At 45.6% G+C, this 14,246-nt stretch overlaps 1 protein-coding gene and 1 long non-coding RNA gene across 2 annotated transcripts in view; one reads left to right on the top strand and one right to left on the bottom strand.

The window, feature by feature from the left end:
• Positions 1–1,652: 1,652 nt before the first annotated feature.
• Positions 1,653–11,114, bottom strand: LOC138582641 (uncharacterized). Its single transcript, XR_011305055.1, has 2 exons — positions 10,978–11,114; positions 1,653–4,996 (listed from the first exon to the last, which is right to left on the bottom strand). It is a non-coding gene; the product is annotated as an uncharacterized lncRNA (long non-coding RNA).
• An 818-nt stretch (positions 11,115–11,932) lies between these two features.
• Positions 11,933–14,246, top strand: part of MAML1 (mastermind like transcriptional coactivator 1) — a 166,071-nt gene continuing 163,757 nt past the window's right edge. The window contains exon 1 of the mRNA XM_069654103.1: positions 11,933–12,229. Coding sequence (XP_069510204.1) covers positions 11,933–12,229 — 297 coding nt within the window. The remainder of the gene's footprint in view (positions 12,230–14,246) is intronic.

Genomic DNA, 14,246 nt, shown 5'->3' with positions numbered 1-14,246 from the left:
TCAATTTTACCTCTCTCCCTCCTCTTCTCCCCTGCACCATAGACCAGCCCCATGGTCTCATTCCACATGGAGTGGAGATCCTCGATCGTCTATCTCCTTTACTTCTCCCTCCAAGTTCAGCAGCGTCAACCCTTCAGCACATGATCTTATCCGATGCTGTACTCCTTCCATGGTGAACAACAATCCAAACGGAAATGTCCATTTGTATGAGATCTGTCTCAAAATCAAAGCATGTGTAATATGACCCATACCTCTCCGCTTCTGGAAGGTCGCCAAAGCCAGATCTTGGTACAGCTGTACTTGTATTCCATTCACCGTGATATTGCCCTCCGTCCTTGCTGCACGTAAACGGTTCTCCTTCATCCCATATGAGGTTAGGGCAATAAGAACATCTCTGGGCCTACCCCTGGTTCTCTCCTCCTGGGCCCCACACTATGGACACAGTCAATTCCTATATCCTCTGGGGATACCTCCGTCAGCAAGTTTCCAAAGCATTGCTGCACGATGCCTTTCAAATCTGCATCCAGAACTGACTCACTTAATCCTTTCTTCCTAATATTTGACCTCCTTGAGCAATTCTCTAAGTCCTCCGCTTGTATCTCAAGGTTATGTAACACTTTGGCCAATTGTTGTAATAATTCAGTGTTCTGGGTCACTTCCTTTGATATCTCTGCTAGGCCTTGTTCCACGACCGCCACTCTTTGACCTAATTCTTTTATTTCCCCCCTTAACCTCCATCATCGAGTTTTTCATGTCTTCTCTTAGTGAGTTAAACTGTTGTAGGATGTTATTTTTAATCCTAACTTCCATTTCACGAAGGCATCCCTTTAAGTCTTCCTTAGTAAGAGCCATTTCCCCGGTCTCCTGTATACGCCCCTTCTGGTCCTCCAGCTTTCTTCTCACCCTAGCTTTTGCCTCTTCGCTATGTTTCCAGCAGTGCTCAATTTGGCCTTCTTGCTCCACTGGGGATGGTCTTACTTTGGCTACTTTACCCCTTCCTTTGGGTCTTGGCATCAGGGGGACGTTGCCTATTCTATGCTGCAATAGGGTGACCTGCAGTCCCCGCATCTCCAAGTCCACCCCTCGTCCAAGGGATTTACAGCTGCCATGCTCTTTATTCCTCACCCGCTTGTTCATTGCCAAATAGGTTGTCGGCACACTTGCTTATACCAACAGTCCGTAGTAAAATGTTCTCCTTTCTTCAGGGAAAAAATGTCTTTCTTATCAAGCCCCAGCTATTTTTACCTCTGCCTGTCTCCTTTTACGTGCCTTTTTAGCTAATGCAACCAACTTGCAGTTTCACCATTTGGCGGGATTAGAGTGATTCCTTTCCCGTCATCAGCCTGCTATGCAATGTTCCATAATCCTTTAATCTCCTTATATCCGTTTGTGAGTCCCCCAGCGTCCTCTTGCTTCATGCACCAACAACTTGCCAGTTACCTAGAGTACACTAGATATCCTCGGGCCTTTGTGTGCTGTAAGTGATTTCAAAGCGACACTTCACCTAAGTCAATGCCTAGCGTGGGATGCACAACTGAAACCCTTAATTATTTATTTGTGTCTATAAATTCTTTTATTCTGAACGATGTACCACTTATATCACGCCCATCTCTTTTAACCCCCCGGTCACACTGAACCAGGAATCAGGCTGGTTTGCAAAGTTAAAATATTTATTTTTATAAATACAAAATATATATCACACTATTTTTAATGGTTATACAATAATCACCAATGGGGTGATGGCACACTAAACAATCTCTTTAATCACAAGGAGTAATGATGGGCAAAAACAATGCAGAGAAAAATACTTCGTGGGTTTGTTCAATCAAATGGCAATGTGATTACTATTTCCCCCTGCACACTCTTCAATCCCCCCAATATGCAATATAGAGATATAGAAGGAGAGAGAACAGGTTTCAGGAATGCAGAATTCAACAAAATATATCAATCCCAATTTCCTTCCCCCGCAAACACAAGAGAGAAACACGAATGATTGCAAACTGGTCAGAAATGGTTTTAGAGTTGGCTTTGAATGAAATGGGTAAAACACTGAATCTGGATTTAATTCACTGAAAGTGTTGAAATTCTAATGGGAGCCGCTTTATCTGATTTCAGACACACACAAGCAATGATTTGAAAATAATGAGCAAGTTGAAAACTTAATTTTGAGGTTGGGTGCAATGAAAAGCTATTTTATACGTTATTAATTTGCCCAAATGAAAAATTCACAGTAAACTTTTCTGCGTGCGGTAAGCACGATTGCGCAGAAACTATAAGGAATTGAGGTGTGGTTCTGGGTTCTTCAGAAAGCTTAGGTTGTTAGCTACAAGTAGACACTTCGATTTTGTATCTAGCATAAAGTATGAAGAAGTTATGAACATTTTCGTGGAGGCTGTTTTTTTAAAAAAGAGGCAAAATTGTAAAACAAGGATGCGCTTTTAAAATACAAACAAGGTTTCTTTACACTAGGGATGGACTATGAAGAAACAAACTACACGACAGCACAGCCACCATACCAGGACGTCTCTGAATGGTTTTTGCCTACCGAGACGCTTGCCTTCTTCAGATGCAATATATGAGCGCAAAGATGATTTTAACAATATAATTACAAAAGCACTAGAGGATAAGAGAGAGAGTTCAGGCAAGACAAAAAGGATTTCTAGCAATACAGTTCTGGGTATAAGATAGATTTGATTTGGATAGGGATGACTATGGACAGTACATAGGCTAGTGACAATCCTATACTATGGCTACTCACTACCAATGTTTGAATGGAATCATCAGGGATCTGGTTCTGGTCAAAGATTTCTGGGACAGACTGCTGGGCACACCAGACTGGACGGGTCAGCGATCAGAAAGGCCCTCTGGACACCTCACGGCAGGACTGGACAGCAAGGCACTCTGGTCTACACTGCACAGCACGACTGGACTGGATCTGCAATGGCTATCTGGGCTGCACAGCACAGCACGGCACCAGACAGGGTTTAATCTGCTCTTCTGGTTATGAAGATGATTCTTTGGCAGGCAAGCAATTACAGCACAGCCTGGCTGCTTCTTTGGTTTCCCCTTTAAGTTGAGGGATGGGTTCTGGAAGTTAGGCCCAGCTGAAAGTGGTTCAGCTATGCTCTGAGCCTTTCTGCTTGCAAAGTTTCAGGATTCTGGAACAAGGAGTATGGATGGATCTCCTTCAGAATGCTTCGCCAATATCAGGATGGTGGGTGGATCTGTGTCCTTTCTAGTTCTTCAGCTGTCTCTATTTATGTGTTTGATAAAGGGGTGGGTATACGGAATTATCCTAGGCGCACCCCCTAGGTAGTCTATTGGCTAAAGTCTGCTCTCTCCCTTGATTGAAGGAGAAAACAGTGTGTCATCATGATGATGTGGTTTATAAGGCAAAACCTCCTCCCCTTTGCCTTTTGCACATAAAATCTATTTTTGATATAATGCATCTTTACATGTGTACAATCTTTATACCAATAACATACATAGAGCACATATTTTGTGGAGCACACCCTCTTCCAAGCCTCATTGCTGAGCGATCTCGTGTCTGGATTTGGCAAAATTTCACACTTTTTGTCCGGGACACAATGTCCAATTTGTCCACAATTTTATACATATGTGTGCATGACATCTGGGCATAATCGTATGAGGTTTCATGCTTCTGACATCAATACAATTGCTACAAAACCAGAATTTTCACTGTGCCTTCTCAGAACATCGCACAGAGTTCTGGCTCCTTTTAAAATGTGCACATAAACATCACATTAACAATGTTATTAAAGCTATACTTTTTACGAATTTGCACAGTACTTTATCAGTCTTTTTCGAAAATATGCTTTCTGTGCTTTGAGCAATCTCCACCCTCTTGCTCTGGCAGAGGTCCTTTACAATCCTTTCTGATTAGCATCTCCATGCCTGGTAGGAAGCCCATTGTGCTCTTCCCAGAGCAGCCCAAATGCCCCTCCCCTTTTAATCAACACCTGAATGTGTGTTCCTGGCCCAGAGAGCCGAAGGGAGGTGCCTTGGCCAGTGGGGGAAGTTGCTTTGTAGTTTTGGCTTGATCAGGCTTACTTTAAAAGTCACTTTGTTAAATTTTTCCTTGTTGAAAATAAACTTGCAATTTTAAAACCAACACCTAGATCACTGATTCCAGGCCCTAAACCATGAAGTTTAAATAGTGACAACCTAGGTCACTTAGATTTAAGACATTAGATCTTAATGGTACAACTTTACAGTTTAAATGAAGGCTTTTGAAACAGTCACAGGTGGCCGCTGGTACTGCGCCCAGATTTTGACAGATTTTCACAGGCAAGCACACTTTTTACTGTAGATATTTTGCTGACAGATTCCACTTTTCATGACATTGTGTGTTCATATTGATTCCTTAGATGAAGTGGCGGGTAACACCCAGCAAAGATATTGGATGTTTTGTGGTGTTTTGGACCGGTATTTTGTATTTTCAGCAACCAAGAAAAAGGGATTTAAGAGCAATTTCCAGGTTTCTTTCAATAGAGCACTGCCCTTCATGCCGTTCCCATTTTTCCTTGGTGGGCAGCCCAGGGACATGTTTCAGCAGTGTGGTCTCCGTTCCACCACTGACACAGGCAATGTAGATTTGGCAGCCATCTTTACCGGTTTCAAAGCGCAATTTTCATAGGTTTTGGCACGCGTGGGGTTTTCGCTGCCATTTTGATGATTCTGGTGCCCCCAGGACCCAGGGATGTCGCAGGGCAGAGCAGAGTGGGTTAAAACATCCCACAAAGCCCCCCCTCGCGATTTGACTTTTGACCGCCCGTCAAGTCGTGAGATTGGGTTGTTCAATTTTTTATTTTTGGTCCAAATGGCAAAATTCGTCTGCTTCTCCCATCAGTGGTGGATCGACAGGCTCTCCTCGCCGGTTCCGGATGAGAGTATGGAGCGATACCCCGAGCCCCTTGGGTTTTTCCTTCCGGTCCCCGAGTGGTCCTCCTTGTGATTAGCATCCATGGTTTCAGTCCTAGGATGACAAAACAGAGCATATTTGTAGACATTTCCCTACCACTATTCATGTAGTGGGGCAGAATCATACATTTGACATATACTGACAATCGTTTCTATTTGCAATGTATTACTCATTTTCAACAGGTGGAATAGTTTTATAGTTGGAATTCTAGGGGTCTGGAAGTTCCCCCTCTGGGTTTCCAGATGAATCCTCTAGTTGCTGCAGAGTGTGCCTAGGATAACAACACTTCAGCTGGTTGATGTGGACCCACTTATCTTCCCCCTCTGCCAAACTGCCTTTGCGGATACAGATTTTGTAGGCGACTGGTGAGATTTTGTCTACAATTTCAAAAAGGCTCCGCCAGGAAGGAAGAAATTTGTGCTGTTTGGCCTGGTTCCTTTGGAAATTGTACAAGTAGACCCGGTCTCCTACTTGATTTCGCTGAGCATAGGCAAAAGCATGTTGAAGGTGTTTTCTCAGATCTCAACATACTCATGAGTTGTGCAGGCATTTATCAATGTCTGCTCTTGGGTTCTGTAGAGCAGATGCTGGGGAAGCACCATCCTTCGTTCAGTCATCAGCTCAAATAGTGACATTTTTGTTGCAGAAGAAGGGGTAGATCTGATGGCCATCAGGACAAGAGGTAGTCGGATGTCCCAACTTGGCCCAGAATTTGCCACAAACTTTTTTAATATGCACACAATTGTCTTGTTGTATCTCTCAACTCAACCACTAGAGGATAGCCGGTAGGCAATGTGTAATTTCCTTTTGACCCAAAGTATCTCCCACATCTTTGTCATCACTTTGCTAGTGAAGTGGCTACCTTAGTCTGACTCAATCCCTTCGGGTAGTCCAAAACACGAGAAGATGTGGCTGATCATCGGGGCAGCTGCTGTTTCTGCCTTGCAGTTTGGGGCCGGGAGACATTCCACCCATTTAGTGAACAAGCATGTCACGGTCAACATGTACTTGTTCCCCCTAGAGGAGCGACTCACGGGCCCGATAAAATCGACTTGTAAATCTGACCAAGGCAGTGTCATCCCCCTCTTTTGGAGAGGTGCACGGTGTGTGAGGGATAGTGGCTGAAATTGTGCACAAACAAGACATCCCTTCAAGTATTGGTTGAGGTCATGTCCCCTGTGTGGCCAGTATGCAACCTCTCTTAAAATTTCAAGTGTTGTATGAAACCCCCGATGACCGGCTGTGGCCGCATCATGGGCGTGACTTAGCATCAGGCTTCGGAATGAGGTAGGGACCACCCACTGATCATGGCCAGCTGTGGATCTCCTCACCAACAAACCGTCTTTGATTCGGAACATTTTTGGACATTTCATCAACACTCTGAGGTCCTCTTTCCCTATGTAATCGGTCTCCGTCAGGGGAAAGTTCTCAGGGTCCTCAATGTGTTCATAAAACTTTCCAATTATTGGATCCCCTTTTTGAGTGGTAATCAAATCAGCATCTGGGGTCTCCTTACTCCATTGTGCAGTTGAGAGTTCATTGTGAGCATTCGTCTGGGACCTAGTGATAGCAGTGACCTGGATTTCCCCCAACTGGGACTCGATCTCAAGTAGATCCCCTTGGATGGCTCCGGTTTTGGCCAGCTGATCAGCTAGGTCATTTCCAGTATAAAATCTCCCCTCCTTTTCCTCAAGGGGGCAATGATAATGTACATTTCTGGACAACTGGTGGGTTAGTTTCTTGGTTTTGGACACTGACGGGAAGGTGATTTGGGCAGAATTCTGTTTGGAGTCTTGGGAATCTGAAAGAAAAAGGTGACAGCTGGATATGGGGGAAGCTTTGGGTTCACCTGGTTCTGATTCTGGGCCATCCCCCCCACCCTTTTTGGAGGCAGTCACCAGGGTGGGTTTGAACCAGGAGATTTACATGCTGATGATTAGGGGATTGATGATCGGCGGTGCTAACTCAGTCCCCACATCTACCCAGTCTGGATTTGGATCCTTTGGGACCCATTTTTCTTTGGGAGGAGTTCCCCCATCTCTGAAGGAGAAGTTCCTTTTCCCAGGATCCTCTGAGGAACCCTCTCCTTCAAACTAGAAGATTTGTACCTCCTCCTCAAAATGGGTCTTTTTGGGCTGTTTATTTCTCCTACCCCCTCTCTGCTCCTTAGGTAGCAGACTTTCGGGGGCAGGAGATTTTGGTTCCGGTTCCTGGGTTTCCAGGTGCTTTTTACAAGTGGGGAAGGAAGCTTCCTCCCAGACTTTACACCCCCCTTCCACTTGTGCCTTCTCCCTGGGAACCGGTGAGTTGTCGGGGCTCTTCCCCCGTCATTGCTCTGGAGCACCAGGCCCTGGATTTGAGGCATTCTGCGCCACCATGCTCATCTGAGGGTTCTGTTGAGCCCTCAGCATGCGACCCAGATCCTGTGCCATGTTTTGGACCTGCCGCTCTAGTTGGGACACCCGCTCTGGCTGGTACGGGGTCCTCATGTCTCCCCTGGGCTGATCCCGGGAAGGGTAGCTATCCCTTCTCCCAAAATACCCCGGGTTAGGAAAATGTGGGTACCCCTCCACCCTTGGCCTCCCCTCTCCCGGATTGGGCTGCCTGGGCTCAGGAAATTGAGGAAAGAAGGATGGATTGTTTTGGGGGTTGAAGTTTTGCTGGTACCTTGGGAAGAAATTTTGTCCAGTATTTGGGGGATTACTGCCCTCCTGGGGGAAGTGAGGAGGGACGTTCCCTGGGTTAGCTGCGGTCTGGTTTGATCCCCCCCACCTTGGGAGTCCACACATAACCCAGGATGGGTCTATTCCCCTTGTAGCGGGGGCTGATGTAGTCCGGGGAGTTAGGGGTCCAATTTGTGGGATAGCCTCCCTGGCTCCCTGTTTGTGATTGGCCCAAGGGCCTTCTGGGTTTGGGGTTGTTTTGATTCTGTGCGGGCAGGTTTTTAGGACTCCCATCTCTAAATCTAAAATGGGGGTATCCTTCACCTCTGCCACCTTAGCAGCAGCAGGGGTGTTGGTTGTTTTGGGGCTTTTGGGATTATTTTTATTTTCCACTGGCTTTTGCACCTCATAAATGCATGTGGCTTGTTCGATGACCCAGTCTAGTGATCTTTTCTCGCTCCAATGTGGAGGTACAGATATGCCGCTATTTTGGCAATCTTACTTTGTTCTTCTTTTACCTTAGGGGACATATACACTTCACTCAGTGCCATATGTAATGGGCCCTGATCCTGCCATATAAATCTTTTAACTTTGCAAACCAGCCTGATTCCTGGTTCAGTGTGACTCGGGAGTTAAAAGAGAGGGGCGTGATATAAGTGTTACATCATTCAGAATAAAATAACTTATAGACACAAATAAATAAGGGTTTCAATTATGCACCCCACGCTAGGCATTGACTTAGGTGAAGTGCCGGGATGAAATCACTTACAAGATTGGGGGCTCATCCGGGATCTCTGAATTAGACATACCACTTGTGACAGTCTAATACAGCGTGCTAACTGACAGGGTACATAAACCCTGTTGGGCTACCACACTGTGTTACACTGTGAAAAGCACCCCAATGCTCTAAGGAATTTAGTCCGTTTTGCAAAAATAAAATAACTCCTATAAATCAGAAAGGAAATTAATATTTCCGGAATGGCGACCTTGGTAGAAATCAGTATGGCAAAAGAACACCTACTGCACAAATTATTTGTCAGGGGTGAATGGACAGAGCAGGATCAGAATGTGTGGTTGCAGGAAATCAAAGAACAGGCCACTGCAACAGGATTAAATATATGGCAGGCAACGCCCCACCCTCTCTGTAGGTCGTCAGCACCTTCCCCTTACACTATGGGGGAGAAGCCAGCTCTTCTGCCCAAAGCTCCTGCGCTTGTTCCATCATTGAAGGGGCTCTGACATTTGTTGCCCAGCCGCCACCTCCAATTAGCAGGCAGGCTTGCTTCTTGTTCCAGGAGAGGAGCCAAGGACTATATGTCCTTACCCATAGGTGGCCATCTCGGAATTTGGAATCCCAGTGCCAGCATTTCTAAATGCTATTGTCCTTATGGGTAGAAGCGCTTCACAGTGTATAGCAATAAGTGCTTGACGGTTTCCACACTGTTATTACCACGTAGGCGATACAGCCTGGCCTCCAGAGGGATAGTCTGCCAGGCACCACATATTTCAAGAGATCTCACGCTGTTAAAGTTAATTTTTAGGTAGTCCCATATTACACAGTTGTCTGCAAAGCGTTCAATTTACCCCGGCTCACTGGTGGAGTGGCAAGATATTTGATAAAGCCTAAGGGCTGTGTCCTGCCAGACAGCTTGGTAGTGCACTGTACAAGTCCCACCTGGCGTAGATGTAAGGTGATAAAGTTCTTTAATTCTGCTTCAAGGCCAGTTTATTCTGCCATTCAAGTCACTTGATAGTAAGGCAGCACTTTTTTATTTTCACCACATTACTAGTTGGCAGACTACCCCTGGTTTGGACAGTTTCCAGGAGCAGGTAAAGCAGAGTTCCTTCTGGTGCAGGGTGAATTTTCTGGTACAGCAATGTACAGCATGATTTTAATTGGGCCCAGAATTGTATAAGATTGAATTCCAAATACAAGTAGCTGGCAGGGATGTAGTGTGGTAAGTGGAATAATTTTCTGAGACATTTTCCTTCAGGCTTACCTAAGCTTTTCACATGCCCCAGACTTTCTGACTGTATCAATGCCCAAATGTCTGCCCCGTAAACCATTGTCGAGGCCAAAGTTATAGTAGAATTTTTAGAGAAAAACCACCTCCTTTTCCTGACAGAGTAGTTAACAGACCAGTAGCCACAGCTGTTTTAAGGCAAACATAGTCAAGTTGTTGTGTCCCTCTTAACTCTGCATCCAGGTATACCCCCACACATTTGAAGTGATTTTTAAGAAGTTTATTTTTATTTTGAGAAGTTGATGTGACTTTTAAGAAGTTTTATTTTAAACCAATCACGGGATTACCGACCACAGTAGTAAATAAACTTTAAAAAAGCATAATTCTTGTCTCTGGTTTTACCATAGAAGATAGATTACTCAGCCTACAATAACGCAGAGAGTCTTGTTTCTATTAAAGACACAGAGGCGAGTAATATCCCTCCTGTGTGAGCAAATTAATCAGTTTGAGGAGGATATCTTTATAAATTGCTTTTCTCACCCTAATCCAAATTAATTAACTGGTCGATTGAATGCATGCGCGCAGCAGAGGCAGACTACATGAATGCGCAGAACGAAGAGGAATCCTAGTGAGGTGCAGAGTATGGCACGGTTAGCCATTACAAGTTGGTTACACATTTGGTCAAGAAGAGGCTGTAGTGTTGTCAAGAAGGAAGGTCGGCATTGATCGCAAAGAAAGAGGAAGGACTCCGTAAGGGAGGGGCTTATGTGGCGCAGGTCTACGGTGGCCTCAGAAGGACATTCTTTTTAGCACTACAGAACCTCAGTTGTTGAAGTTTGTTGTTCTTTTGTAGTTCTTGAAATGTACTGTTTTGCATTGCTGCTGTGGGAGTAAGTAAAGGAATTTGATGCATAATGATTGCCTCTGTGCCTGTAATAGAATCAAGACTCCCTGCGCTATTCTAGGCTGGGTAATCTTTAGTGTGCCTTGCAAATCTGTTTTATAGTAAATTCCAAGAGCATTTATGTCATCGTCCCTTACCCTTTTCATATCCCTAGTTTTTAAAAGTAGTCTTAACACTAAGGTTTGGATTTGTCCGCTTTCCCTGTTTTATTTATTGATTTGCTTTGTGAAGTTCTCTACGTATTACAATTTTATCGAATATCTGTTACTCAATGTTTATTTAGTTTCTGCCCTCCAGGTGTAGGCGATTCTTTGAGTAACCTTACTGTGTATGCTTAAGCATAGATATAGTATTCTGAGGTTTTTCTTCTTATGGATCAAACTATTTATTAATTGTATTTATGTAATATGTATTGGCATCCATAGTATCTATGCTATGTATTTATGACTCATTTTGTTATGCTATGTATTGCACTTGTAATGAGAAAAAAACTAGTTAACTTACAAAAAAAATGGAAGACATCTTCGCTTATTTCCGTTTCCTGATTGAGCACTAATGCCATATCAGGGCCAGGCATCACCGTCGCCTGTTGAACCGTAGTCATTCGGTCAGGGCCAGGCATCAGCGTCGCCTGTTGAACCGTAGTCGCTCGGTCCCACTTCTTACAATTGTCGTCTGGCCAGATCATGACATGGGCATCCCTGAAACAGCAGATAAGCCAAGCATGCGCAGCTTTAGTTGTTTACATCGGCATTGTCTGTCCACTTTCCTATTGGCCAACACGGCCGTCGGGCAAGGTGTTGCACTTACCCTTTGCGTGCGCAGGGACGTCACACGCCGCCCCCTCCGCTGAACTCCCAGAGAGAGCCCGAAAAATAATTTCCAAGATGGTGGACGCAAGAAAGATAACAATGGCGGGCGGAGGCCGGGTTTTGGCCGCTGAACTTTGAGTGTTGGTGGATCCCGGAGGGGCCCACGCTGCTGGCTTCAAACTTCTATGTTTGCCCGGAGAATAGAAGGTCGCTTAGGGGCAGCAGTGTCAGGATATCCGAGTGTAAAAGGCCTACACCCGGATTATGTGGCCGGTCTGCCCGAGTGGTTGTTCTGGGAGATCTCGGTAACCTGTGAAACTTTGCGAGAGCCGTTTGAAACCTGCCTTGTGGAAGGGACGCGCAGCACGCTGAACCGATTTTCGTGAGCCAAGAGGTACTTCGTGGCCTGCGCGGAATAAAAGGGCTTTTAAAAGAGTCGGTCTAGGCAGGGGATCAACCGAGAACTACACCATACAACTACAGGTTCGGGTCGTGGAGATGAGCTTCAAACGTAGATTCTTCTGAGACCTGTTCACAATAGGGTCCCCTACAATCTGGACTTTTTGCAATACATTTCGGGCATCTTCAAGTCCAGGTGCCCGACTAGCAATGCTACGCCTCTGGGGGTAGCCCCCCCGCCGCACTCCATGGCGGAGTTCGCTGTACCGCGGCACAGTGCGGTGATGGAGCGCCTCCGCCGCCGCATCGAGCTTTGCCGCCGACACCACGGCTCGTGCGAGGGGCGCTATGAGTCGGTTTCGGCTGAGCGTCTGGAACTGGAGAGGCAACAGACCTACAGCCTGCATCAGCGTTGCCTCCAGGCGAAGGCCAAGCGAGCCGGCAAGCATCGGGCCCCCGCCGCTGACAGAGGCGGGTCAGGAGGGGGTGACAGTGGTCTCGGCACCGATGCAGAGCAGAGCCGGAGCAACAGCGCAGTGATAGCGGTAAGGGAGCCAGGGTTTCATTGTTGGGGCGGGAGTGAGCTGCGGGTATTGTCGGGTGGGACTCGGTTAATGGAGACAACACAGGGTGAGCAATCATTGGAGCCAACTTGATATTGCAGCGGCAACCTGTCTTTCGCTTGGGTAGTGGCAGGATCGCAAAATTACTGGTGGGGACATGGGCAGGGGGCATTACTGGGAGAGAACTCGGGGATGAGGTGATCGTGGAGGAGGGGGGGACAGTAGGCATGTTAATGTTAAAGGATATTTGTACCGCGCACTATCCCCACCGGAGTGGTCCTCTGGCGGCTCTGAAAAAGGGAGAGGGGGTGGGGGGGTTGAGTTAGTGGGAATAAGCTGGAAAAGTGCAAGAGAGCAGTGATGTGCTGCTTGCAGCCTCAGCCTGGTGGGTTCGTTGGCTGAGCGCGGGGTGTTTTATGGTCTGCAGTCGTCCTGTGCTGTTGTGCAAGTCTGTGTGGTTTGTTTTGTTGTTGCAGTGAATTTTGTGCGGATTGGTGTGTTTTAGGTTTGTGGTTGTGTTTGGTTAGAGTTTGAGAGGTGTATGCAGAGGGATGAAATTGTTAGTGGATTGGTTAGTTGGTATTGCTGTCCTTGCAATTGTGTCTAGGTGTGATGCTTGCTATCATTCACTATTCCATCCGAGTGTGGCCCTTGCTAATCTTCAATATTTTGTCTTGATGTGAGGCAGGCCAGTGATAACGATTCTATCCAAGTGTGGTGTTAGGTTTTGTATTCATTACATGCAGGTGAGTTTCACTCCATTTAGAATGTTCAATTGGAATGTTTATTATTGTGCTGAGAACGTTCTTTTAGATTCAGTTGGGGCTGACTCTGCATTGATAAGACCGGTGGATGTTTTTCCCTTCCCCTAATATTTATCAGCTGTTCTCATTACTGCTAAATTTTGATCTTGGCATCCGATTTCAATAAAGAGCACATCTTAAATACGGACCGCGTGATTTTCACTTTGTCACAAGATGTGCGATTTAGCATGTGGCACTTGTCATTCACTGTTTCATTTAAGTGTGGTGCATACTAACATTCACATTTCTATCTATATGGGACGGAAGCTAAAGTTAAAAATTCCATCTAAGTGTGGCCCATGCTAACATTGTTACACCTGTCTAAAGTGGCATCCACATCTTTTTCTTGACCAAGTTTATCCATCAGCAGTGATTATTGGATACAGAGGCTTAAGCATCATTACTTCATCCTCACATATTGAGTGTGTAGTCGTGAATTTGATTTCTTCATGGTCTGTGTGGGTCTCCTCCGTGATGGGCGGTGGGTAGCCAACGCTCTTATCTCTTCTTGCTGATAGATTTTTATCCATCAGCAGTGATTAATGGATACCGATGCTTGAGTCTCATTACTACATTTTTTCGTTTGAATATGTAGTCGTGGGTTGGGTTAGCCAAGGCCATAGAAAAGGTATATTTATAGCTGGTGTGGTATAGTCAGCCGTAGACCGGCTTGCCTGTTGACAGTGTACATAATGTCGATGTCGCATGGATATCTTTGGGCGATGGATACAGCTATGGTGGGGGGTAACTGGTTTATTTCGTGTTTCCACTTTGCCATTAAAAATCGTGTGCATGCTTGTTGAAAATATTTACCTAAAACCTGGTTGGTGGCATAGCCAAGCGACTTTCACAGGGCTTGGGGAGATTGCTGGGTTGCGCATCATGAAGACAGTGTTGTTTAAAGTCTGCTTACAGTGGCGGACGGTGGTAGTTAACATAATATGATGCAGGTGGTGGAGGGAGTAGATGCAAGTGAGAATATTGAATGTGGAATAAATATGCTGCCATGCACCTTGAACAGTATTTACACTTGTGCCAGTGAGGTCGGTTTTGCAAGGTTGCGAGGAAGGGATGCCCCATTAAGTCTCTGGTCTTGCCTCTATGGATAGGTGGTGTATTTAGAGCTGACATTTGCATCCTGATTCTATTTCCTTGATCTTATGAGGCCATCTAGTGGCACCATCAATATTTAAAAC

Source organism: Ambystoma mexicanum, chromosome 3q (assembly GCF_040938575.1).
Source record: "Ambystoma mexicanum isolate Mex_15411 chromosome 3q, UKY_AmexF1_1, whole genome shotgun sequence".
In the NCBI taxonomy this organism is placed as follows: domain Eukaryota; kingdom Metazoa; phylum Chordata; class Amphibia; order Caudata; family Ambystomatidae; genus Ambystoma; species Ambystoma mexicanum.
Note: the sequence above shows the minus strand (reverse complement) of the source record. Positions and strands in the feature narration are given on the sequence as shown.